Genomic DNA, 25,746 nt, shown 5'->3' with positions numbered 1-25,746 from the left:
CTCCACAGTCTAAAGGTAGATGTCCATGTGTTTGTGATTATAAAGCAGGTCTAGGTTCTATATTAATACTGTGAAAGTATCAAAGCCTCAGTCCACAGAGAAATGCACACAGCCTGTATTCAGAAACTGAGCCTTAAAACCAGCCGTCAGGACTTCTGGAACTTTGTGATGTCACAACAAAGCAGTCGCCGCCCTCAGTGACGCCCCAAGACTGGACCTTACATCCAATCTAGAAAGAATTTGGTTTCTCTGAACGTTTACCTGAAATCTGAAATCCCATCCATATATCTATCTGTGTGTGTGTGTGTGTAGAATTTTTTTGATCACTTGAGTAGAATTTTTATTTGTTTTTTACAACTTATTTTCACTTGACTTTTACTTGTAACACAGTATTTATACTCTGTGATACTGCAGTCACAGATGAGTACTTCTTCCACCACTGTACACAACATATGATATGTTTATAAAATGTGACATCAAACAGAAAAGTCAGATGGTACAAATGTAGTTTTTAATGAGAATGAGCAACAACCTCAGAGAGACATCGCAGCAGCTTCATCGTAACATCAATATTATACAAGTTCTACTGAAACCCAAGGACTCTATGAATGACTCTATGATTCCAGTTACATTTAATGCTGTGATACATGTTTGTCCAAAAAGCTTTAAGAGCACTTTCACAATGACTTTTTCACACCAAGTCCAAACTGGTAGCACCAGGAATAAGAAGAATAAATAATAAAAAGACAGACTGACAGTACATCTGAAGCTCAGAGTCCAGAGGACGAGGAAATGGTTTTTAGTTTTCAAATGAACCTTGTGAGGGAAAAACACAAACCCAGCTACTCTGAGAACATTAACCCCAACAACAGAACAATGGTATTTTTCATGTGGCTGACAGAGACAGCTCCACAGATACTGAAGGACGTCTGGGTGAAGATTTAGTGTTTTCAAAAAGCATCAAATCAACAATAAAACCAAATGTACGCAGCTATTTGTAAGTTATTAACAGCTGATCGGATGAACAGCGGGTTACAAATTATTTAAATAAATACCAAACTGTACATGTGGATGTCTAATGCTACTGTACACAACACTGAGGCCTCTAGTTCCATCTCCACCGGTCACCATCTGTACAACTCTGATGAGATCCTGTATTTTCCTTCTTGTCAGTAGATCCCATGTGCAGAGCAAAGCAACACTGACTGTCTCCTACTAACAAGTGCAGCAAATGTGGATTAATCCGCCACTGAAAATAGTTCCCCACAAATGCACTACTTCCTTGTGTATGTTTGATTAAAAACTACAGTGATCAGCTGTTTTTCAAGAAGTTACTGAGCCTTTTTGATAAACGATACACCTGTGCAGTGTTTTAAATATTTCTATCTTCATCTTGAACCAATGAAGTTTGAGCTGAGAGCCACAGACAGAGGCCGGAGGTCAGAGTGTTAAGAGATGGACGGACACATTGTTGGTTTGGGGCTGCACATGAGATTGGTTGACAATCAGAAAAATAATGTCACCAGCCCGATCCTTCAAACACAAAGCAAACAGTTTACAGTCTTGCTAGCACCCCCTGGAGGCTACACTGTTTATTACAGCCACAATATGAACAAAAAGATCATGAGGTCATTAAATTAATAAGAGTTCATTACTGTGAATCCTGACAGGAGGGTTACAACACACTGAACTGATGAAACTTATCACATAATTAGCAAATGTTTACATGCTAACATGTTAAACTAGGATGGTGAACATCAGCATGTTAGCATTATCATTGTGTACATTAGCATGCTGAAATTAGCATTTACTGTAGGTCCAAGCGCCACTGTGCTTTAGTGCAGCCTCACATGAATGCTAGCACGGCTGTAGACTCTTAGTCTTGCATTTAAAAGGCAGTTTATAAGTTCAGTTAAATCACTGACTTTGAATCTGGTTTTACAGGTACCGATGATTTTATTTTATTATATATAAATATTTATATTTTCATTTTATTTGTGGTTGAGGAGACATACTGATGGAGAAAAAGAAGGGGCCCAGGATTGAACCCTGTGGGACGCCACATGTCTTCTGAGGATTAGCTGATGACTGAAAAGACTCTGATTTAATAATCTGTATAAAGACTGAATGACTTTGAGTCAAACCTCCTTTAAAAAAACAAAGATTTTAGAACCAGGTACCCATCAGCCAGCAGGTACGCTGCATTTAAGTCCTGTGGGAAAGACAAACTTCAACCCCCAACACATTGTTCACCAAATATTGAAAATTCAGATTAGGATTTTTGATTTCATGTGTGGTAAGAATGGAAAAAGCCTGTCTCTCAGATTTTCCCACAGGACCTGAACACAGCAGCTTCTGAGACAGAGTGAATATTTTCTGTCTTGTGTCTCTTCAACAGAAACTCAGTCCGTTAATGGAGGGAGGAAGATGAGGCCGTCTCTGATTGGTGGATGGCCAGGGCCGAGGGCTGCTGGGAGGAGCTTGAACCTGACCCCCCAAGGTTGCCACCGAGGGTCATAGGAGCCGGAGGTCGGGGGTTGAGGCGTGGGGGGAGGGGGTTAGAGGGGCGGATGAGAGGTGGGGGCTGCTGTAGGGTGGGGCGGGGCTGCAGGAAGCGGGCCTGCTGTTGGAGGGGCGGGGGCTGGCGGTGCAGGGAGGGCGTAGCAGGGAGGGAGGGCCGCAGGAGGGGAGGGGGCTGATGGAGGGAAGAGGAGGAGGTGCTGGACGTCACCGGAGTCTGAGCCGAAGAAGAAGAGGAGGCAGCAGGAGACGCACCTGAGGAGGTCACCTGACCCTGCAGAGAGGAGAGGGCGGGGCCAGAGTTATCTCACTGCAAGTCTGCATTTATGTTTAATTGAAAAAATATTCATAAAAATAAATGTTAACACTCATTCTGACCCTTTAACTATTAACACTTTTCTGAATTTTCTCCCATTGTTGCTTTTTTGTTGTTAAAAACATGAAAGTTTACTTCTGATCGTTTATTAAACAGTGTGGCCAACTTTTGTCAACAGAAAGTAGCTAAAGTCTGTTACTTGAGTTACTTGATGACATCACACACTCATTTGCATATTAGTGACATCATAACAGAATCTAACTATATCAGCATGTTTGAAACATCCACTCAACACAGTTTATAATAGAGATAAAACATGAAAACGTTAAATTTCTGACCTCTTCATCCTCTTCGTCTGTGCTCTTCCCTGACGGAGTGGTGGAGCTGTTCTTTCCCTCCTCTCCAGAGGTGGCACTGTCTCCGTTGGGAGCTCGTGTCCCCTGCTCGGCCTCCCACTCCTGCAGCACCTCCTCCAGGTTGAACCGCCGCCGATAGTTCACAAAGAAGTTCTTCACCTGGCCCACCGTCTTGTTACCTATGACGTCTGCGATGGCCTGAAAGTCTTTTCCGTATTTCCTGACACCTGGAGAACAGGTTCATAATGATGTAACCAAATCTCTACCAAAGACTCCTGAACATCGTCATCATCAGTTTGATTATGTTATTGAACATAATGTACAGTGTTCACCTTTACAGTTTTTTATCAGGGTCTTTATTTATGGTTTTGGTTTGGTGGTTTGATGGGATTTCAGACCCCTGCACCTTTCAGACTTTTTACCTGGTCAGGTTAGTACAAACAGTGATGAAGCTCACCTTGAACAGCCAGGAGCTGCTCGTCTGTGGTCCAGCGAGCGTTCACCTTCTGGTTACACTACAAGATTAAACGTCAGAGTTAGTGACTGACCAGTAAAGACCAACAGTCTGTATCTAGAACTAAAAGGATGTAGATACAAACGTTCTTAAGAAAATCCATTAACATCAAGTACAAAACTGTCAACCACTGTCCAGAATGGTTTAAACTGTAGTATTTAAATAGTATCTCTGGTGAAGTTCATGTAGTTTATTGTTCAGACCAGGAAACTGCTTCAGTATGTTTGTACCTCAGACAGCCTGAACTCTTCAATCCCAGACTCCAGCATGTGTTTCAGTCCACTGTTCATCTGTTTGGCGTTCTGGACCTGAAGAACGAGACAGAAACACTCAGGTGATGCTCTCGTGTCTTTCTACCTGAAAATAAGCACCACATGTATTCAGCTTCAACAGTGCACTGCACCCGGTGTCACCAGCAGGTGGCGTCAGAGCCCTGGCAGATGAAACAGGCATTACACTGGACGACTCAGGACAATGGTTGGGGTCTTTCACCTGTTCTCAAACATTTTCCCACCTGTGCTCAAAGCCAGGCCTCTGCCAACAGGTGAAGATTTAGTGAATGAACGCAGCTGATTCATGAGCTTCATGCTACTGTCATGTTTCCCATGATGCCCTCTGACTGTTTGGTGAGTTGCTGCTGAATAAATACAAACACAACTGCCTTTACAGTTATGCCAGTATGCTAACAGCAACATGCTAATGTTAGCATGCTAATGGTAGTGTAGGTGTTCTTGCACTGAGTTATGTTTCCCTTCAGTTTAACTTCGCTTATGTGGAGCTTTTGATTATATCACATGATCTTCATCCTACAGCAGATTATTACTTCAGACTCAACTTTTGAGTCTGAAAAGCTCCTTCTAGATGGAAATTAAAAATATCAACAGGGCAAATAGCAGCTGATAGAAAGCTACTGAGTGGACCTCTGTTAATGACTTCTTTTTTTTTGCTTTTTAGTTTTGATCTGTCGTCTCTGGTACGATGACATTTAGTCAGAAGTTTTGTTAATATGAAATTTGACAGGGAAAACTAAATATGTCTCAACCACACGTTCTTTGTCTCCAGTCTGAGTCTAATCTAACCCTGAGTATCAGATTCCTTCCAATATTTCTCATTACTATATTCTTGTTTAACAGTAATAATGTTTCTGACAGCTGAACAGCTCTGAGTTATAACAGCACAGCTTTCCCTTCATGGTTTCCTCTAATATTTCCTATGGTGGTCTTAAAGCTTAAAGTAGTTAGCTGTGGGCTACAACTCTTGCCCAACTATATGTGTTTACATAATAATTAAAAATATGCCAAAGTAGCTTTCAGTCGCTCCTGTTTGCAGTTTACCCACGGACGTACAGATGATTCTCACTGGATCACTGTGACACTGGGGAAAACTTAAAAACACGATGATTCTCAGGCAGGTTCTGCAGTCGTTTAAGATTCTCTATGAAGTGGATGTAATGTCTGTGTGTTCAGATTCAGTAACCAAAGTACGTGAACTAAACTCACGTTATTTTTAGAGCTACAGCATGCACCTATCCCTTTCACCCCAACCACCCCCCCACCCCCCATGTCCATGAACAAAATGTGTCATTTCAGATGCAGCAGAGGAACATCAGAGATGTGCACACGCTGCCGAAATAGATGCAAAAGGATCCTTTTTTTTTTATATCCCAAATTTGTGGTGTCAGAGTGAAACGAGGCGTCTCTAAGCGGGACCTCTCAAAAAATGCCTGGATCAGTCCAGATCCTGGTCCTGTGGCTCAGCTCTGGGCGTCCATATTTTTAGCAGATTTGTGGATTGATATTTTGGTCGATGTTATAATACCAGACGTAAATGACGGGCTGAATCAGGTGGTTAAAAATAAATATTTTATTTTTCATTCTCCATTCTCAGATCCCTGTTCTACAGGAGGATGAAGAGGAGGAGGAGGAGGATGCAGGATTGCTGTAGTGCCACCAACCTGTCTCTTGAGGGACACCAGCTCCATGTCCAGCTGACGGAGGAGGGTGTTGGCGGCGGAGGCGCTGCAGGACACGGCCACCACGTCTTCCTGGGTCAGGTACATGCCTTTGGGGGGGCGGCAGCGGGAGCGCTGGTGGTGTCGGTGCTGCAGGGTCTGGTGCTCCCGTCGGCCCAGAGCCACCTTGGAGCCCGGCACCGGCAGCTCCACCTGGTTCTGCAGGTGAGAGAATAGAGAGAGGAGGACAGAAGTTATCAAGTCAAAGATGTATCTGAATTAATCAAAAAATAACAGCGTTAGTTAAATAATGAAAACGTTGTGTAAAAAGAACCGTCGGCTCTAATACTTGGTGAAAAAAGCAAAAAGCTTTTTATTTTTCTGTCACCACCAGTTAGCTGATAAATTTTAATCAATCAATTAAAAACATTAAACTGAATATTAGCTATTTTGTTCAATGACTCATCATTAACACTGGTTCTGAAGCAGAAGAGAAATAATACCAAACAATGCCAGATTCAAATTTTGTTTGCTTTTTCTTTTCTTATAAACTAAGAACTTTTCAGTTGTCGATGATATAAAATAAGCAGCTTCAAGTCACTTTGAGCTTTGGAAACATGATGTGTCTCTTTATATTTTATAGATTAAGTAGATACCTGAAAGAAAATTATCCATTTGTGAGTAGTTAAAAAATCAAAACAAAAATAAACATTAGATGTATCCCTGGTAATGGACTGTATGACAGAAATAATTCATTCTATCGTCTCTGCTCTAAGAAGAATTATTCATAAATCTATAGATTTTAATAGGAACCAGTTGTGTTATCGCCGCAGCAACAGCAGCTCAGGTGTGTTCATGTACCTCTTTCTTAGCTTCCTTGTTGGGGTCATAGTCGCTGTCGTTGGCTTCGATGGGATTGGCTTCCTCCATCTCCTCATCACTATGGCAACATCGACAAGTGAAAGTTCAGTGGTTACATGTCGTCACTCAACAACAACAACAACAACAACAACAACAACAACAAACACACAAAGCCAAGAAACACAAGATATTACAAAGAAATATGTGTGTGAGAGTGTGTGTGTGAGTGAGTGAGTGTGTGTGTGAGTGAGAGAGAGTACCTGTACCTGTACCTGTCGTCCTGGTTGCTCCTGCTGGCCAGTTTACGAGCCTGACGGTCCATCAGACTGGTTCTGGAGCGGGTCTTCTTCCAGGAGTAGTAGTACTTCACCAGGCTGGAGATGGATTTGTCCGGTAACTGAATCAAACACGACAACATTCAACACTTTGTACCAATAAGTTCTGATCCACATGGAGACGAAGAGAAAGGTACAGAGAGATTTGTCCCTCAGGTAATGAAGCTGTGTGTGGAGGTGAAAGTAGTACTCTGTACTACCTTAAGTACTCTGTTCTAACTGAAGTACTCTGTACTACCTTAAGTACTAAGAACAAAATACTCTTTTACAAGTTCAAACCTGGCTTCTTTAAAATATTATTTACATCAAAGCACAATCAGCAAAATATACTTCAAGTATCACTAGCATGTAGTGTAGTTGGTGTCAGAGTAAAAGTACTTCCTGTAGTTAGTGTCAGAGTAAAAGTACTTCCTGTAGTTAGAGTGTCACAGTAAAAGTACTTCCTGTAGTTAGTGTCACAGTAAAAGTGACTGATCTCTGACTGACATTATGTCGATTGTTAAGTCTTTGTTGCTGCAGCAGCATTTTACTGTTGCAGCTGGTTTTAACTTCTCTATGTACAGTTAGATAGTTTAGTCCAGCGGTTCCCAACCTGTGGGTCGGGGCCCCTCCAAAGGGACACCAGATAAATCTGAGGGGTCATGAGATGATAACTGGGAGAGGAAACAGTTTCAGTTTGTCTTTGATTTTTGTGAAATAAATTTTTACATTAAGTCTCAAACCACTGGTTTGATCTTATCAAATCTTTTTAACATAAAAGAGTCACTACTACAGTAACTACAGCTGTCAAATAAAGGCAGTGGAGTAGAAATATAAACTGTCAGATGTTGTAGTTGTTGTGGTGGTGTCAGGTGTTTACCATCTGCTGGATGCGGTGGAAGCTCTTCCCGTGGAAGCTGAAGGCCTGTTCAAACAGCACCTTGTCCTCCACCGTCCACTCGTCTGGAAATGGAGTGAAGTTCGGCAGGTCGGCCAGAGACTTTTCTATGTTGTGTTTGTGCCAGAAGAGCATGCCGAGAGCCTGTGAACACACACACACACACACACACACACACACACACACACACAGTGTTAACACCATGCAAATGCTCCATATTAAGACGTCTAAATTTCAAAAGGCTTTTTGTCAGAAAACGGTTGCAGGTGGTTTTGGTAGAGATCTCTGTGAAACACATGAACAACATAAAAACTGTTCAACCTCCTTCGTCCTGTTTCCTGTTGGCAAACAACCAACTTCTTCCGTGTGTGACACTGAGAACACGGAGGGACCCACCTGCTCCACGTTGTATCCATGTTTCTCTTTGGCTATAGCGATGTATTCATCCACTGTGGAGGGAAACACAGCGTCAGCTCAGTCTGATCTGAGGACCTGAAGGAGGACCGAAGCCTCTTACAGACAGAGGAGGTCACTTACGTTTGGAGTCGACGATGGTGTGATACGGAGACCAAACCAGCATCCCCCCGCTGTCTTTATCTGTGTACTTGGTGGAGCCTGAACAGGACAAACAGCACAGTCTTAATTCAGCTGCAGGTGCGTTTGATTTCTACTTTTTCAGTAAACGTAAAGTTTGAGTTTAGTTTTATTCACAAAGTGCTTCGCAGTACTCTGTAAACAGGTTCATAATGTCTAATATCTTCTCTGAAAGGTGCTGACTTGCATTGTGGGAAATGTAGGAGCCAGTATCTGTGGACTCAAAGTTGGGATACGTCCACCTCTGCTGATCACAGATGTGTTTTAATGTGTTTCAGCTTCTTGATAGAAGTGAAAAATTAAATCACTGGAGCAACTTTAATGCTTCATTATTTTAATCTTTTCTTTTTGTAGGTTTCTGTAAAATATTTGTGCTCTGCCAGGGTGATCGTCATTTTCAGATTTCAAATCACTTCAGTTTTTATTATGAGTTTTTTTTAGTCCAAAAGTTATTTTAATATTTGTCACAAAGTTTTTTTAAAAAACTTTTTTCTATAACTTCTTGTAGTTATCAGCAGACACAGACATTTTAAATATTTTTTAATGTTCAGTATTTGTGAACAAGTACAACTTCTACATGTGTTATATTATTACAGCTTAAATATACATTATAGGTGTGTTATTAACCATTTATTACATGTTTATATAATTCTAATAAATGCTAATTAGTGGGAGTCAAAGTAAATTGTCACCTGTTATTTAAATAAGTAGTTTGCTAAAAGGTTGATATTTTATTTAATGATCACTCGACAAATTCATCACTTCAGTTTTCAACCAAGGCTTCAACTTGTAATTGTTACGATTGAAAACTTATTGATTGTGCCTTTTTAAAAGCTTCAGGCTTAAACCACTGATTTTCTTACATTAGTTTTGTTGAATTAATTAGTTATTATCTGAGGTCTGTTAAGATGATAAGATTCATCACGGAGATTTGCATCTGCTGACTGATGAGAAACAGTAAATGCCAACTACATGTTGAAACATTGTCCATTACACAGTTTGTCCACCAGGAGGACCAACAACTTTATCTTTAGTCTGTCAAATGTTCGGCACAAACACAGCTCACAATTTATTTCAAAGAAAAACAATAATAATTATAAGGACCTGATATCAAAAATGTTTGTTTCATGTAATCGCAGAGAAAAACTAAAATTAAACCTTATATCATTTTCTAATTTTATTACTCAATATATAAATATTGGTATCATGCAAAAAATTTTTTTCCCGAGAACTAAATAAAAAAAAGACTCATTGATAATCTAAAGAAAATTCGTCAGCAACTACTTAATGATTTGATGAATGATTTGAATCTTTTTTTCAAGCAGAAAACCATCTTTTAAAATCTGTTTTCCTCTTTTCTCTGTTTTATATCCTTATAAATAAATGATCTGAAGTGACTGCGACGTGAATATGTCCTGTGGAGCTCTGGGAAACTGTGAGGGACGTTTTTCCCAATTTTATACAAAAAAACTGGAAATCATATATTTGGCTATATTTGCTTGTTACAAGTCGTTATCGCTGTTATTATTCTCATTATTAATAACATCCATTCCACAGAGTATTTTACATGAGGCAGAATAAACGGGACCGTTAACCAAACTCTATTAATCCTCATGAGGTAGAACTGATACCGTCAGGAGCCGTCGGTGAAGTTGAGGTAGCCTCGGTTCACGGTTCTCCTGCAGCCTCAACCTTCACCTCAGGGCTCAGTCACACCTGAGACCAGACACCGGGCGACAGCCTGAGTGAGACCCTCACTGCCTCTGCGCTCACAGCGAGAAAACAAACACATTCACCAGCCGCGGCCGCGGTCTGGACCGTGCGGGCACCGAGGCTACCCCCGTCCGCCACCAGCCACAAACCAGCGGGACCAGTAAAAACCTCACCGGGCTCAAACTCGGGGATGTTGGCCTGATAATCCGCCCCGACCCGCATCCCGACATCTGGAAAACACGAGCCACAAACACGGGAGACATCGTGAGAGAGGTTCACGGTGAAGACGCGGACATATGCGGGCAGCGGCGGCGCTGTTCGAGGCTACCCTCACCGTGCTCGTCGTCGCTGCCGCTGTCCTCAGAAAAATGTCCGTTCGACGCGTTGGACGGACTCTTGGTTCCGTTCGAGCGACCTTTACCCAGATACTCCGAGCCTTTGTCCATCATGCCCGGCATCTCGGCGCGCTAATCCCCCGTTTCTCGCCGCTGTGCAGGAAGATAAAATGTCAGCTGGAGCTGGAGGATTTTCCGCTGCTGTTCGCTCGCTCGCCGCGGCTCGGTCCGTGTCGCTGTCGCGGTCCTCTCCCTGTTCCCGCCACGTTTTACACGGTGACTTCAGGCTAAAAAACCGAACAAATAACAACGACAGAGACTCGTGTGGATCTTACGTAGTTTTGATGTGTAAAATGTTTCCTGTGACGGAAATCTTTCCCGCTTTAAAGCTGTGCCTGCACCGGGTCTAACCACCGCGGCGGAAGGCTTTTTACGCACCGTCGAGCAGCAGTGCGGCGACTGCTGCTGCGGAGCTTGTGGCAGCAGATCCTTCCGCCGACACAAACTAATAAAATAAGAATAAATACAAAATAAAATTGAAGCTGAGATTTAACAGCAACAAAACTTAGATTAAAACAAATAAAATCAAAATTGAGTCCAAAATATCCGGAAATCATAAATATTACAGATAAATCAAATTATAAACATCATTATTTCATACGAATCCACATCACAGGTTATTCACATATTGAACATAATCACTTTATGACATTATACGTGCTAAAGATGATTAAATGTGGATGATCATTCAGTGTGTTCTTCTTATTTCGCTCCTTGTTTATCAGAGTCCTCCTGCACCGAGTCTCTCTCACCAGCGGAGGGAGACATCGCACAGCCGGACTCCGGAGCGCTTCACGGCCGTGGACCCTCACTCTGACGGTCAGACTCCAGCTGCCCCCCTCACTAATTCATCCAGCTTCACTCCTTTAAATTCACTTTCAAGAGAAGCAAAAACATGCTAAGAAATAAACGGCTGCAAAGAGACACAACAGTCTGCCCATGACTTCAGGTCAGACCAGCAGGTCTTTAAAGAGGCCTTCAGCTGTTCTCTACAGACTATCAAGGTTCTGCATTTTTAAGTACATGAGAAAATTACATAATGTGCAGTTTTCTCTGCAGTACATGAGATAACACGTTGAGTTGATGGAGCAGTTCATCCAAAAGAAGAAGAAAACTCTCCCTCTTACTTTATTGATTCGCAGGTGCTTTTTGGTGGCGGGGTTTTGAGGCTCTCCTCCACCGAGACGTCTCCCAGGACACCGGAGAGTTTTACTGTAATTTAACCATCAGTGGAAAACAGTTCTAGTGTTGACGGTGTGTAATATCTAGAAAAAGACATTTCTGCAAAGACAAGGTCCTGCTCATGATTTATATATATATACATATAAATTATATTTTATTCATCTGTGCTGCAGAGACGTGCTGCTGTGGGCCCCTGCTGCTGTGGGCCCCTGCTGCTGTGGGCCCCTGCTGCTGTGGGCCCCTGCTGACCCTCTGGTCCTCAGTTTCAGAATCAGAATCCTTAATTAATACTCAGTACTTTAAGAATATATTGACTACTTGTATGTGCCAAAGGTCACCGGTGGCGATGAACCGACAGTTTCCCTGAGATTCGCGACATCTTTCAGCTCGTGAGTCTGGTTTTCCAGCCCTGAGCTAAACCAGCAGAGACTCCTGAGGGAAATGTTTTCTGTTCAGGTTGAACCAGTGAGTCCTGCTCACACAGGGTCGGCCCAGCGACATTCATCCACATACTCTGAAATATTTGGGTGAATACTCGCAGGGCTAGAATGATTGTAGCTGATGAGCTAATTGCTAACTCGCTAGCGGGCTGGGCTAGCTCCTGTCAGTCGAAACAGATTCTTTATATTTTCTCTCTGTTGCTCTGGTTTCCTCTCACACTTTGTTCACCGTCACGCACGACGTAAAGAGAATCTGTGGAAGAGATTTCAGAGACGGCTGCAGCTTCCAGTCTTTATGCTAAGCTAAGCGATCGATTTATCATTATAGGGTAATAAATCATATACAGTAACTAACCTAAGCCTTCAGACTCCAGAACATCTGACTCCCAGCAAGACAGTGAAGAGGAGAACTCTCCAAAGTGCCAAAATATTCCTTTATTATTATTATTCATCGTTTTGGCTCCTGCTTTGAGTTGATGCCCCACCCTCGCCACAGGTGGGGGTAAACACACCATATGCTTTCATAAATGTGGGATGGACTGACCCTTTAAGTACTTTCACTTGAGTGATGTAATGATACCTGCTACCTCTCTCTCTTTCAGTATCTGCAGGTGTCTCTTTACCATTCTCTCTCTCTCCCCCAGTGTTTTCTAAGCTCTCTCTACCACACTCAGCCTCGCTGTGGCTCGTGCTGCAGCCATCTGCCAATAACAAGCCTGCTGGGAGAGAGAGAGGGGGGGGGGGGGCAGAGAGAGAGAGAGAGAGAGAGGGAGAGGCAGAGAGAGAGAGCGGGGGAGGCAGAGAGAGAGAGAGAGAGAGAGAGAGAGAGAGAGAGAGAGAGCGAGAGAGGCAGAGAGAGAGAGAGAGGCAGAGAGAGAGGCAGAGAGAGAGGCAGAGTGAGAGGGAGAGAGAGGGAGAGAGAGGGAGAGGGAGAGAGAGGCAGAGAGAGAGAGAGAGGCAGAGAGAGAGGCAGAGAGAGAGGCAGAGTGAGAGGGAGAGAGAGGGAGAGAGAGGGAGAGGGAGAGAGAGGCAGAGAGAGAGAGAGGGAGAGAGAGTGAGAGAGAGAGAGAGGCAGAGAGAGAGGGAGAGAGAGGCAGAGAGAGAGGGAGAGGGAGAGGGAGAGAGGGAGAGAGAGGGAGAGGGAGAGAGAGGCAGAGAGAGGGAGAGAGAGCGGGAGAGGGAGAGAGAGCGGGAGAGGGAGAGGGAGAGAGAGGCAGAGAGAGGGAGAGAGAGCGGGAGAGGGAGAGAGAGCGGGAGAGGGAGAGGGAGAGGCAGAGGGAGAGAGAGGGAGAGGGAGAGAGAGGGAGAGAGAGGGAGAGAGAGGGAGAGGGAGAGAGAGGCAGAGAGAGGGAGAGAGAGGGAGAGGGAGAGACAGAGCTCGAGCTCCTACTCCACAGCGCGCGGGGCTCGTGCAGCATCAGACATGTGAGCTTCCCTGTCTCGCGCTGCAGGATGGCGGGAGGACGGCGGGGTCTCGTGGCCCCTCAGAACACGTTCCTGGAGAACATCGTCCGCAGGTCCAACGGTAGGATCCGGTTCTGTCCGGTTCGGGCTCCTGGGTTTCAGATGTTCGTGTGTTTGTTGTGTGAAACGTCTCTCGGGTCGGGTCGGGTGGGTTCGGTTCGGTTCGGGTCTTCGACCGTCGGGCTGCTCCTCTGTTCGGGCTCCTCCGGTCGGAGCCGGAACCGGTTCGGTTCTGAGCACCGGCCCGTTTACTGGTGTTAAGCAGCTGCTGGTTCTTCCGTGTAGCCGAGCTGCGGTGGAGCAGAACCACTGAGGACAGCGGGATTCAAATCTCTGGGCCCGGACCCTCAGGCTGGGCTGCATTAACCTTTTTGGGGGCCTCGGGTCAAAAATCTGCTTACGGACCCCTAATGCATTTTAATAATTGGTTAAAGTCACTGATAATCCTTGAATAAAAAAATAAATTAAAAAAAGCCAAAAATTCACTGATATTATTTCATGGTTATTTGTGAGAATAAAATATTTTTGCATTTTTGACCAAAAAAAAAAAAAAGATGGGTGATGTTAATTGTGGGTATTTTGCACTTTATCCACTGACCGACCAATCAATTGTTAAAGTAAACATGAAGATTTCAGATTGAGATTGAGATTATTAATGCCTCAGTGCAAGAGAAAAACTGCAGGTATTATATGTGTTGCTCGTGAAGATAAACAACAGCTTTACAGTTCCCCTGTGATGAAACAATACAAAGTTTCCCAAGGTTTTCTTTGTGTTAATCACTTTAAGCATAAAAAATATTTTATCAGTCTGATGAACTTCACCTTTACAACAAACAAACACAGTTTAAAGTGATTGAAGTGTAGAACTACATTCTGACTGAGTCTCTCTACGAGACAAAAGGTGTCTCAGTTGATATTCTGCTTCAGTGGCACAAATCTCTGACAAACCAGTCAAATCATGTCGACAGAGACAGAGCAGAGTAAAGCTGGGGCTTCCGACACTTCCTCACTTTGTCTAGTTGTTAATGCAACCTTGGTTTAATTAGTCCTCTGTATTCTGCTTCATATATTTAAACAGTGTTTTATATTAACACTGAATCCATGTGTAATCTTAAAGTTTTGTTCATATCTAGGTCTGTATTTAAAAATAAGCTCCAGACAGTATTAAAGTAACCGTGACAGGAGGTTGTGACTGTGGACGTTAAATAACTGATGAACAACATCTGAAGATTTTCTGGGGTTTTGAGAAACTAAAAGTTAACAACAGAAACATTGTGGGAAAGTCAAGGGTCAGTTCCCCAAAACCTGACAGGCTGCGGGGTGGGGGTGGGGGTGGGGGGGGTCTAAGTAGGCGCGACTTTTAAGTTGTTCAAATGTTCACCCATACGTTCACCCACCTGTCACTCAAAGAGGCCACGCCCTCAATTCTCCATCATTTAGTCCCTAATGAAATGTAAACAGGTGAGTTGTATAAATTCAGCCGTGCAGGGGTCATGAAGGAGGAAATGATCTCTAGAGAGCAGAACAGTTTCTGTACCAGGCTGTAAACATGTTTCTTTCTGCTGTAAAGTCTGTGGGACTGACTCTCTGCTGGAGCCAGACTCTAGTGGTCGTTAGAGGAACTGCAGCTCTCAGCTCTTCACTGCTGATGCTTCATTTTTCAGACTAGTTGCCGCTTAATGGTACCTAGCAGCTAGTTAGCATGGCTAGCATCATTAGCATATCTGTGCCGTGCTTAAACCTCTTTGGCACTGCGCTGGGAGGTGCAGTGACATCACATAATGTGACGTTGATGTAATAATAAGTATTGCAAACTGCAGACAGCTCAAAACAGAAAACATCCTATTTTCATAATTGCTTCTGGTGACGTCTCTCTGTGCAGAGATAGTTGGTTTTATTTGTCCAGGCTTTTAGATTTCTGCCTCCACTTCAATACAAGGAAGGTGAATAGAGTTTGGTTTGTGCTGCTTTTCCTCTTCTGGCCGACAGAAGTCTTAAAATTAGCCATAAATTCTCAGTCATATTTGCTTCATTGCTCTTGAGGGACAAAAACAATGAGCAAGCTCGACACAGGCACCGGTAGCTTCCAGTAGCTCTGCTAGCTTGGCTCCGCACACTGTAAAAAGTGAAGTCATCACACCGAGCAGCCCCAGCAGGGCGGCTGACCCTCAGGAGGTCTGCTCAGCTGTTTCCTGACGTCGCGGCTCCTCAGCCCCTCCTGAGGTCATTGAAATGAAAGCGCATTAGTTTTATCTCGGCTCTGTTCTCACTGCTTCGACTGTTTCTGCTCCTTTAACCACTTTTCTTTTCACCTTTTCAGTTTGGACATTATCACATAGACAGACAGGTACAGACCAGTGTTTCCACATACTGTTGTGTTCATGTATCCCTCCCCATCCACTGACCTGTCTTACACACACACACACACACACACACACACACACACACACACACACACACACACACACACACACACACACACAGCAGGTCTAATTGGAGTTTTTGTGTGTATAATCCTTGCTGTTGTGTGAAACCTTGTGTCTCTTTCCCTCTCTCTCTTTGTAGCTTCTTATTTTCATACAGTCTCTGAGGGGTTCATGAAGCCAAATGGTCATTTTTCTGCCTTAATTTTTTTTTTTTGGACAATCTGAGCTCTTTAACCTTTAACACTTTTCTGGGTTGTGACCAAGTTTTTAGATTTGTGGAGGCCAGAGTCTCATTTTATGTTAATAAAATTTACATTGAGGCCAATAAGCCAAACTGAAACTGCACATTTTCTCTCTCTTATAGGAGAGTTTGTTCTAACACTGACTAATACTACACCTGTAAGTGAAGACTTTAATGTTTAGATTTTATACTGTATTATAATGAAAAGTACATACATGAGGCATTATAACACAACAAACTACAGCCTCAAAATGACCATAAAGTTGAATTAACTCCTCTCTGACACAAGTGTTAATGAACTTCAGTTTGGCTCTAATAATGTTCATGACTTTATCAAACCCATTTCATCAGAGGGTCATCTCTTAAATTCAGTTCACTCACAAAAACACTCAGAGTGTGTTCAAGAGTCTTCAAATTAATTTACAAAAGTCTTTAAATCTTGTCTCCTGCTGCTGTGAGGTTTATTATATGTGATGTGACAGTGGCTGTGCCCCCACCTTTTTATTTTGTCTGGACACTTTTAACTGAAAGTAAACAGACAAGGTTTTCACATGACAGCTGTACATACAGTATGTGTCTATATCCACACACACACACACACACACACACACACACACACAGTCCTGTTAATGGAAATACGGAAACATGTTTCGTGCTTTAGCTGAACTGACCAGCAGTGTCAGCGCTCATGGCTGTTGGATTAGTGGCCGTCAGGCTGTTGTTTAATTCACTGTAATGATAAACTGCAGCTGAACAATTAATTAACATGATGTTCTGCTGCTGAGTCCAGTTCACCCAGTTAATTAAATTACAAAGGATGAAATCGAGCTTTAAATTCCACAGAGCTGCCTGCGGCCCCGAGAGGCTGCACCGTTCATTACACCACACAACAAGAGAAGGGAAAACTTTTCCTGATGGTGGTGCTGGAGGGAAGGTCGTGGGGGCACAGAGGTTATTAGGAATCATCGCAATTAGTCCAATAATTTGTCAGTTTTGTGCAGCTACTTTATTTACACTGTACGTTTCAGCCTCACACAGGGTTTGGAGTAAATAAGCAGTACACAAACATTTTATAAAGACTTTATAATGCATTATAAATGTATATATATACAATATACTATAAGTAGTATAAGTACTTGTAAAGCAGCTATAATAACATTGTAAGAGTTTATGTTTAAAGCTCCACCCAGTCTAAAGGTAGATGTCCATGTGTTTGTGATTATAAAGCAGGTCTAGGTTCTATATTAATACTGTGAAAGTATCAAAGCCTCAGTCCACAGAGAAATGCACACAGCCTGTATTCAGAAACTGAGCCTTAAAACCAGCCGTCAGGACTTCTGGAACTTTGTGATATCACAACAAAGCAGTCACAGCCCTCAGCGACGCCCAAGCCCCGCCCACCTGGACCCACCATCCAACTAGTGTTTACCTGAAATCTGCTATATTTTTATTGGATCTCTGAGAAAACAGTCTGCCAATCAGAAGAGAGTCTCAGAGCTTCTCAACACATCTGCTTACAACGACATTAGAGTCTGTTATAAACAATACATTTACTAGTAAACAGAGACATTTACAGTGAAGCGAAGTTTTTTGTTTGTCAGGGATAATCTGTGTTCCACTATAATTAGTTATCAATACAATTATATTATTATGAAAGAATCATAAAAAGAAATCTGTTTAAACAATGATGAAATTGATTAAAATATGTCACAAATAGAAATTTCTTTCAGCTGCAACATCAACATGCATTTAAATGTGACTGACGTCTGTTTGTGTTGTGACTGCTGTGCTTGTTTCCCTTTTCAAAACAAATCTCCATCCCTACTACGTGACACTAAGTAATGTCATGTATTTTGCATTGGATCAGTCATGTAGTCAAAGTCCTTGGAGGCTTTTTTGGTGCATGTTAAAGCCTGCAGGCTGCACTGCACACATTATCCTCCTCTGTGCAGGCATCCAGCTCAGGCTTTTGTTTGAAAAATGAATTTAGCGATGTGAAATATTCAGGAAGTCCAACCTAAATATAAACATCAGGCTTTCTGATATTATGGTACAAACCAAATGAAATAATGACAGTGCTGTACAGGACACGGCATTTACAACAACTGCATGATGCATACACTTCATCTATCACTATCACTTCATGATACGTGAACATTTTCATTTCAGATGTGTAAATTATGTTTATCAGTGGGGTGAGTGTTAAAGGTGCTGTTGACCACAGAGACATGGAGCACATATTGATGTCAGTGACTTGCACTTTATCATTATCTCTGATGTTCATTCAGAACACACCTCCATAAATCCACTGAGAAATCAGAGGCTGCAGAACGTCATTCACAATCATCTTGTTTTTAAGTTTGCTTCAGTATCACAGTAATGAAGTGATAGTTATCTGAACATCCATGATTACACTGCTAACAGGAGCTGCTTAGAGATCATATGGCTCCTATTAATGGCAGCATTTTGCCAAAATGTAAATAAATATAGGTTTTAAAATACCAAGATTAAGCAGAATACCAAGATCTCTCAGTAGCTGACATTGCAACAGCACATGTGGTGGTGATGGCTTTAATTTTTTTCTGTCATCATATCGATTCCCAAATCAGCCCACATATCAGTGTTGGCATGTTTTCATCCATCAACTCAGCAAGAACATTTTTGACTTCCTTCATTTTCACACAAAAGTCAAATTTCATACTGAGCTGATATAAAAAATTAAGACAAACAGCTCTTTAAAACCCAGGGACAAGATTTAAATGACTGGAGGACAGTTGGCATTTGCTGAATCAGAAGAGAGGATCTCAGCCTCTCTTCTGATTGGCTGACTGTTCTCTGAGTGAGCCAATGAAAATATAGCAGATTTCAGGTAAACACTCAGAGAAACCAAATCCTGCAAGGTTGGATGGTGGGTCCAGGTGGGTGGAGCTTGGGGTGTGGCTGAGGGCGGTGACTGCTTTGTTGTGACATCACAAAGTTCCAGAAGTCCTGACGGCTGGTTTTAAGGCTCAGTGTCTGAATACAGGCTCTGTGCATTTCTCTGTGGACTGAGGCTTTGATACTTTCACAGTATTAATATAGAACCTAGACCTGCTTTATAATCACAAACACATGGACATCTGCCTTTAGACTGGATGGACCTTTAAGTAAACTTAACAACGTACACAATCACAGAGCAGTTCACCTCACCAAGAGAAATAAATCCAGTCCAGACTGGGGTTTAAATGGTTAAATTTCAATTTTAATTGTGAACTATCTGATCAAAGAATAAATCAAGATTATAAACAGACAGTTGGTGACGACTTTGAGTACTTGACAATTTTTGATGCTCAGATTTATGAACACTTTTCCCTCAGTACCAGAAACAGTTTGACATCCAGCTGTGTCACTGTTTTAAAGAAGTCACCACAAACCACAATCCCCAGTTTGGTAATGATGCTGCAAAGCCTCTGTTCAGTTGTTATGAATGTGTTATAAACCAGTTACAACACACACACACACACACACACACACACACACACACACACACACACATATATATATGTACAGTCAGATAAACCTCCCTGTGCTGCTGTAATCTGGTGTGGTTGTGTCCGTGAGTTGCTACTGTGATCGGCCGTTAGCTGTTTTTTCTGTTGTGTCCAGACTGAATATTAATAATGAACACAGTACGTGTTCAAAATACCAAACACTCTCAGCCTTATGTTGTCATAAGTCCTGGTTCACACGGGATCAGCTCCACAAAATGATGACAAAACAATTTTCACATGCTTGACTAAAAACAACCAAAAGCCAAAAGAAAATCAGCTGTGATTGGTTAGTTCACCTGTAACTGTAATGTAAAACCTAGGCCTGCTTTACAATCAAAAAACCTTTGTACAATATGGGACCTTTTAATCAAACACTTTTCAAATGTGAATATTTTCTGTTTTCTCTTCTTCTGTGATAATCAACAGCTGTGTTGGGTTTAGCTTTGACCCTCTATCTTTATATGAATTTTATAAACCAAATAATTAATTGAAAAAATAATTGATGCATAATTAATAAAGTAACTGTTAGTTGCAGCCCTGTTGTGTATAAAACACAGTTATAGGATGTGTCTGATTTTAACCTCCTGGTTTCTGTGCTCAGACACCAACTTTGTTCTGGGGAACGCACAGATCGTCGACTGGCCGATCGTCTACAGCAACGATGGCTTCTGCAAACTGTCTGGCTACCATCGGGCCGAGGTCATGCAGAAGAGCAGCACCTGCAGGTACAACAACACACCCACACACTGCTGTTGGTTCAGAGCTGAGTGTCTGGGTCCTGTATAAGCACCGGGACGGGCTGTGTTTTCTCTCCGGCAGCTTCATGTACGGAGAGCTGACAGACAAGGAGATGAGCGAGAAGGTCCGACAGACCTTTGAGAACTACGAGATGAACTCCTTTGAGATTCTGATGTACAAGAAAAACCGTGAGTGCCTGTTTTTGATGGTACCGCATAGCTATCTGTCATGTACTCACAAGGTGTTTTCGTCTGACCTGAATCCCCAAAATCCCAGAAAATTCAAGGATCTCAAGACCTCGAGACCTAGTTTAGGTCCTAAACTGGGACACACCATGCTGGCAGTTGGCGGCCTCTCAGCTGTTTGAGCTTGTCAGAGAGACAGTAGAAACAGTCAGTGGAGAGAGCTGTCGGACTGCTCCGCTTAATGAATCAGCAGTTTCACTCATTTAGAACAGCTTGTGTTATTTTTTGATTCCATAAGAAATTGATTGGAAGCAAATATATCCAGGTCAGTAGTGGCTGTAACTTTGCATCAAATCAGAAGTTTAAAATGATAAAATTATCTGTGGAAGTTATTCTCATATTTCATACACAGCTACCTTTGATATCACACTGTTGTTCCTGTAAGATCAGTGTCTGTCCTTCCACTGTGATTGGAGTAAGGTGAACTGTGGATCAGTCTGATTTCCTGTGTCTGTGCTGCAGGGATGCCCGTTTGGTTTTTTGTGAAGATCGCTCCCATCAGGAACGAGCAGGACAAAGTCGTCCTGTTTCTCTGCACCTTCAGTGACATCACCGCCTTCAAGCAACCAATTGAGGACGACTCTTCAAAAGGTGGGTGGCGTACCCATGGGTTCTGAAAAAAACTCTGACGTATTCACTGATGTTTCATCAAGCTTTCAGTCCCGTGATGCTGTGGTTTTTCTGTGTGATCGGCAGGTTGGGGTAAATTTGCCCGTCTGACTCGTGCGTTAACCAGCAGTCGAGGAGTTCTTCAGCAGCTCGCTCCAGCCGTCCATAAAGGAGAGAACGTGCACAAGCACTCGCGGCTGGCAGAGGTAAGATCCTTTCACCTCATAGACAACCTCTACCTGGTGGAAACTAAAATCCTTCAGTTGACATTCAAACGTTGGTAGAGAACGGTGGGTTCTGTCCAAGACCTTTCAGAGTGGAGGTGAAGTGATCTTGTCTGTTCGATAAGGTAAAATCTAGTCTTTCAAAGCCACTGCTGCAATCTGTGAGAGATTTAATTCAAGTAAACATCCACTGATTCAGTTCAGCCTGGTGGATGTGTTTCAATAATCAGAGAACTATGTTCAGATAGTGAAATGACTTGATTCAGCTGTGTCACAGATTTCAAATGATGCCTGGTTCTGCAACTTTATGGCGCATTTTCTGCATCTCGTGTACATGCACAGAGAAACTGATGTTGGTGACAATTGATGCATAAATATAAAAACATTTCTGAACGAATACGAACTGTTTCTGCTTTGTTAATTGAAAACAAAACCCGTTAACAGTCCGGTATGTCCAGTATTCACTGAGATCCTCCTCGTTTACACAGACAGTAACGTTCAGTTTGGTTTGACACTGTCACTGTGGTATTGATTTAACTTTGTTTATTATTGAGGCTGTAGTTTGCAGTGGTGTTGACCTGGATTACTTTCCCATGTGTAGCCCTCTTCATTTACAAACACGAGGGTGGAAAAATATTAGGAACACATTTTACTATCTCGTAGAACAGTACTGTGCAAACTGTGTTTGTCTGAAGTGGGACAGATGTTTGGCAGAGTTAATGACACACACTCAGTTGTCAGGTTTATGAGAAACACCACATCAGTCAGATGCAACAGTCCTGCAGGTAATCCTCCGTCATGAAACTTGTAATGTTCAGTTTGTGATGAAATTGTTTTACTGAGGTTTTGGTTCAACTTTATGGTAATTTTCTGAGAATGAATTTTGTGCTGCTGTTAAACTGCATTGTGTTAAAGGTCCCATGATGTATAAGACAAGGAACCTACACCTGCCTAGACATGGAAATCTCAGTTCATGCAATATGCGACCTTTAAATGAGGGGCCAGGAGCCCAGACATCCTGAGGTGAGCAGCACCAGCAGAACCTCCCTGTAGGCCGCCTCACCTGTGCCGTCTGAGAAACTTTCCTTTTGTTGTGGACTTTGTAACAGATGATCCGCTCCAGCTGCCAGGAGCCGAGCACAGGCCTGAACTTGATGTATTATAAATAACTGCACTGTCTACTCAGACAACTGGAGACGTCAAGTGACCAGTAAAAGTAGTGATGTGTAATATCACACATCACTACGGCACAAGACAGAATAGATAGAAATGTACAGAAAGTTTATTTTATAAGTTGATAAATTTAGATTGATGTGAAATGAAGCCAACAGCATCAGCAGCTGACAGCGCCTCTGATGCCCTGTGTCTTCCTGCTGTTTGGCAGAGCAGAGTGTTCAGACGTGCTGATAGATGGAAGTAGTTCCTGTTGTTTACTGATGGCCTGCTTTCAGAGTGAGCCAAGCGCATTGTTATTAAAAATGAACGTGGGCTCTGTTTCTCCCTGAGTGACCACAGCTCCTGAAGAACTCTGAACCAGTTTGGCTTTCATTGATCTCAGGTTCAGAAATATCTTAATATCTGGAATATTTGAAAAGTGAGTGGGGCTTTTTAGCATGAGGTCTCTGGAGTTTTAGGTAATTTATCTGGGCCCAGATCACATGTGAGTGTTTATTGGATCACTCTTCTGAGTGATCCAATAAAAATAGAGCACATTTTAGGTAAACATTCAGAGAAAGCAAATCCTGCAAGGTTGGATGGTGGGTCCAGGTGGAAAGGGCTTAGGGCATGGCCGAGGGCGGTGACTGTTCTGTTGTGACATCACAAAGTTCCAGAAGTCCTGACAGCTGGTTTTAAGGCTCAGTGTCTGAATACAGGCTGTGTGCATTTCTCTGTGGACTGAGGCTTTGATACTTTCACAGTATTAATATAGAACCTAGACCTGCTTTATAATCACAAACACATGGACATCTACCTTTAGACTGGATGGAGCTTTAAAATTTGGATACTGCCCAGGCTTAGTCATGTGACCGATGGGGGTAGTACAACCACCAGCAGAGGGTTTGACAACTTTGTTTTAAATGTAACAATGGATACTTTTCAGTATTGATTATTGGTAATCACTGTGTGTTTGTTGTCCTGTTAGTTACACTGAGCTGGTTCCTGACCTCCTCACTGTCTCATACAGTATTTCTCAGTGAAGGACTCTAAACAGAGCTGCTGGGAGTCAGAACCAGACACTAATGACTCTGAGGGAAAACCTTGTGATGATGCGTAACCATAATAAATGTAATAACTGTAATACAGAAATTACAGTTATTTATATTGAAGCGATCTGTAAATGTGATTTTCACAATCTGATTAGCTGGAAGTTATGTTAAATCCCAGCTCCATTAAAATCATCTAAAATAAAATCCTACACCCCGGTGGCTTTTAGTTTAACAAACACTCCTGTTTTCTTTCGAACCATTCACATGATAAAAAATAAGATTTGTTAACTGCACTTCCTCAGTTTTCCCCAAACATCAGTGCGCTGCCGACAGGCCTCACGCTGCTTACACCTTCTTCAGCTGTAATTAGCTGTGACTAATCTTTCCATTAACTGCAGAGAGATAATTAGTGTTGGCAGTAATGAATTAGTTCATGATTAGGGCAGTTCACGGGGTGATACTGTTTGTACACTACATCAGGACCCTGGTCACATGACAGCATTTTATTTTACAGTGATTTGTGAAAACAAAGCAGGTTTATTAGGCAGGGAAAAGTCTAGAGATAAAATGTTCTTCTTGTACATTGTTAGCAGCTTCTAACAGGGTTTCAGGTGTATTTAGCCCCGCCCCCGATTCCCACAAGTTGACAGGATTGGTTCCATAGGTTATATTATGTATGACTCCCTGGGTGTCTGGTTTTTATGAGACTTTCATTGGTTCGCTAATTGATTTTCATCAGAGTCTTTGACTTGTATTTAATTATACGTTCAGGCCTGAGTAGCTCCTCATCACCTGGAGGACTTGTGGTGATGATAGCTCTGAGCCAAACCGCAGCCTGATGCTCTGCTCATTATATTTCCTCGTGTGTCTCAGGTCCTCCAGCTGGGCTCAGACATCTTGCCTCAGTACAAACAGGAAACCCCGAAGACGCCGCCACACATCATCCTGCACTACTGCCTCTTCAAGACCACGTGGGACTGGGTCATCCTCATCCTCACCTTCTACACCGCCATCATGGTGCCCTACAACGTCTCCTTCAAGACCAAGCAGAACAACGTCACCTGGCTGGTGGTGGACAGCATCGTGGACGTCATCTTCCTCGTCGACATCGTCCTCAACTTCCACACCACCTTTGTCGGGCCGGCCGGAGAGGTCATCTCTGACCCGAAACTCATCCGCATGAACTACGTCAAGACCTGGTTTGTCATCGACCTGCTGTCCTGCTTGCCTTATGATGTCATCAACGCCTTCGAGAACGTCGACGAGGTCAGTGGACTTTTATCAGTCTGTTAAATTTGTCACAGGAAAACAGCGTCAGTGAGGATGTAAACAGAGCTAATGTGTAAAACATGGCGGCTGCTGAGTGAAGAGACAGAAGTACACAGACATAAGAAAGGGTCAGGGTATGGTGGCCCGGATGTGCCAATCTTTTGTGGAGAGTGGTCAAGCTTTGACACAGGGAAACGCTACTGTATCCTGATGCTCGACACTGTTTTGATATAATTTTTTCTTTTTTTTTTTAATCAGGTCAACAATCCAATGATTTTTCAGTAATGATGTTCAGAATAGTATAATTGTAATTCTAAAGCTTTTCAATAGGTTTAGATAGAAACAGTCAATATAACAAATAATACATACTGAATAAGTTTCACTGAGCCTCTCTTCTGATTGGTCGATTGTTTTCACAGTGATCCAGTAAAAATAAAGCAGATTTCAGGTAAACACTCAGGTAAAACCAAATCCTGCAAGGTTGGATGGTGGGTCCAGGTGGGCAGGACTTGGGGCGTGGCTGAGGGCGGTGACTGCTTTGTTGTTGACATCTACCTTTAGACTGTGGAGCTTTAAATCAACAAACAAGATCAGCTGCTTGTTGATTGTTTCTTCATTAGACACAGCTTGATGATTTCCCCTCCTGACAGTTTTGTTGCAGAGTCTGACCCTCATTTCACTGCTTCGCTTGCTCTACATTATACCTTAGCATGTGACAAATAAATCTTTAAGCTGCAGC

The 25,746-nt window shown here is 42.6% G+C and overlaps 2 protein-coding genes and 1 long non-coding RNA gene across 7 annotated transcripts in view; 2 read left to right on the top strand and 1 right to left on the bottom strand.

The window, feature by feature from the left end:
• Nucleotides 1-489: 489 nt before the first annotated feature.
• rcor3 (REST corepressor 3) lies at nucleotides 490-10,594 on the bottom strand. 4 transcript variants are annotated; one of them, XM_071503145.1, is made up of 12 exons: nucleotides 10,372-10,594; nucleotides 10,211-10,267; nucleotides 8,268-8,345; nucleotides 8,127-8,179; nucleotides 7,713-7,874; nucleotides 6,779-6,915; nucleotides 6,519-6,597; nucleotides 5,661-5,876; nucleotides 3,937-4,014; nucleotides 3,650-3,707; nucleotides 3,175-3,419; nucleotides 490-2,794 (listed from the first exon to the last, which is right to left on the bottom strand). In XM_071503145.1, the coding sequence occupies exons 1-12, from the start codon at nucleotides 10,493-10,495 to the stop codon at nucleotides 2,411-2,413; spliced, it is 1,671 nt and encodes a 556-aa protein (XP_071359246.1). In that variant the 5' UTR covers nucleotides 10,496-10,594; the 3' UTR covers nucleotides 490-2,410. The 4 variants fall into 4 exon arrangements, with proteins under 4 accessions (XP_071359246.1, XP_071359249.1, XP_071359248.1 ...); XM_071503148.1 differs by having other exon boundaries at nucleotides 6,791-6,915; XM_071503147.1 differs by having other exon boundaries at nucleotides 6,785-6,915; nucleotides 10,372-10,593.
• LOC139635757 (uncharacterized) lies at nucleotides 4,044-6,786 on the top strand. The gene is made up of 3 exons (XR_011694283.1): nucleotides 4,044-4,332; nucleotides 5,594-5,759; nucleotides 6,530-6,786. It is a non-coding gene; the product is annotated as an uncharacterized lncRNA (long non-coding RNA).
• Nucleotides 10,595-13,382: 2,788 nt separating the features above from the next.
• Nucleotides 13,383-25,746, top strand: part of kcnh1b (potassium voltage-gated channel, subfamily H (eag-related), member 1b) — a 47,640-nt gene continuing 35,276 nt past the window's right edge. The window contains exons 1-6 of one of the 2 annotated variants that reach the window (XM_071504702.1): nucleotides 13,383-13,579; nucleotides 20,317-20,440; nucleotides 20,535-20,641; nucleotides 21,161-21,289; nucleotides 21,395-21,513; nucleotides 24,612-25,004. In XM_071504702.1, coding sequence (XP_071360803.1) covers nucleotides 13,507-13,579; nucleotides 20,317-20,440; nucleotides 20,535-20,641; nucleotides 21,161-21,289; nucleotides 21,395-21,513; nucleotides 24,612-25,004 — 945 coding nt within the window. In that variant the 5' untranslated portion in view covers nucleotides 13,383-13,506. The remainder of the gene's footprint in view (nucleotides 13,580-20,316; nucleotides 20,441-20,534; nucleotides 20,642-21,160; nucleotides 21,290-21,394; nucleotides 21,514-24,611; nucleotides 25,005-25,746) is intronic. The other variant, XM_071504703.1, reaches the window with a different exon arrangement.

This window comes from Trachinotus anak, unplaced genomic scaffold (genome assembly GCF_046630095.1).
Source record: "Trachinotus anak isolate AG129_WGS33_773 ecotype Australia unplaced genomic scaffold, CSIRO_AGI_Tana_v1 ptg000019l, whole genome shotgun sequence".
NCBI lineage: Eukaryota > Metazoa > Chordata > Actinopteri > Carangiformes > Carangidae > Trachinotus > Trachinotus anak.
This window is presented reverse-complemented; position numbering and strand designations above follow the sequence as displayed.

Bases quoted from the DNA above. Each gene is read 5' to 3' on its own strand.
- rcor3 (XM_071503145.1), bottom strand. From the start codon at position 10,495: ATGCCGGGCATGATGGACAAAGGCTCGGAGTATCTGGGTAAAGGTCGC. The intron at 6,598-6,778 runs GTACTCTCTCTC...ATGTTGCCATAG, and splicing joins GACGACAGGTACAGGTACAG to TGATGAGGAGATGGAGGAAG. The intron at 3,420-3,649 runs GTGAGCTTCATC...CCTGTTCTCCAG, and splicing joins GCAGCTCCTGGCTGTTCAAG to GTGTCAGGAAATACGGAAAA.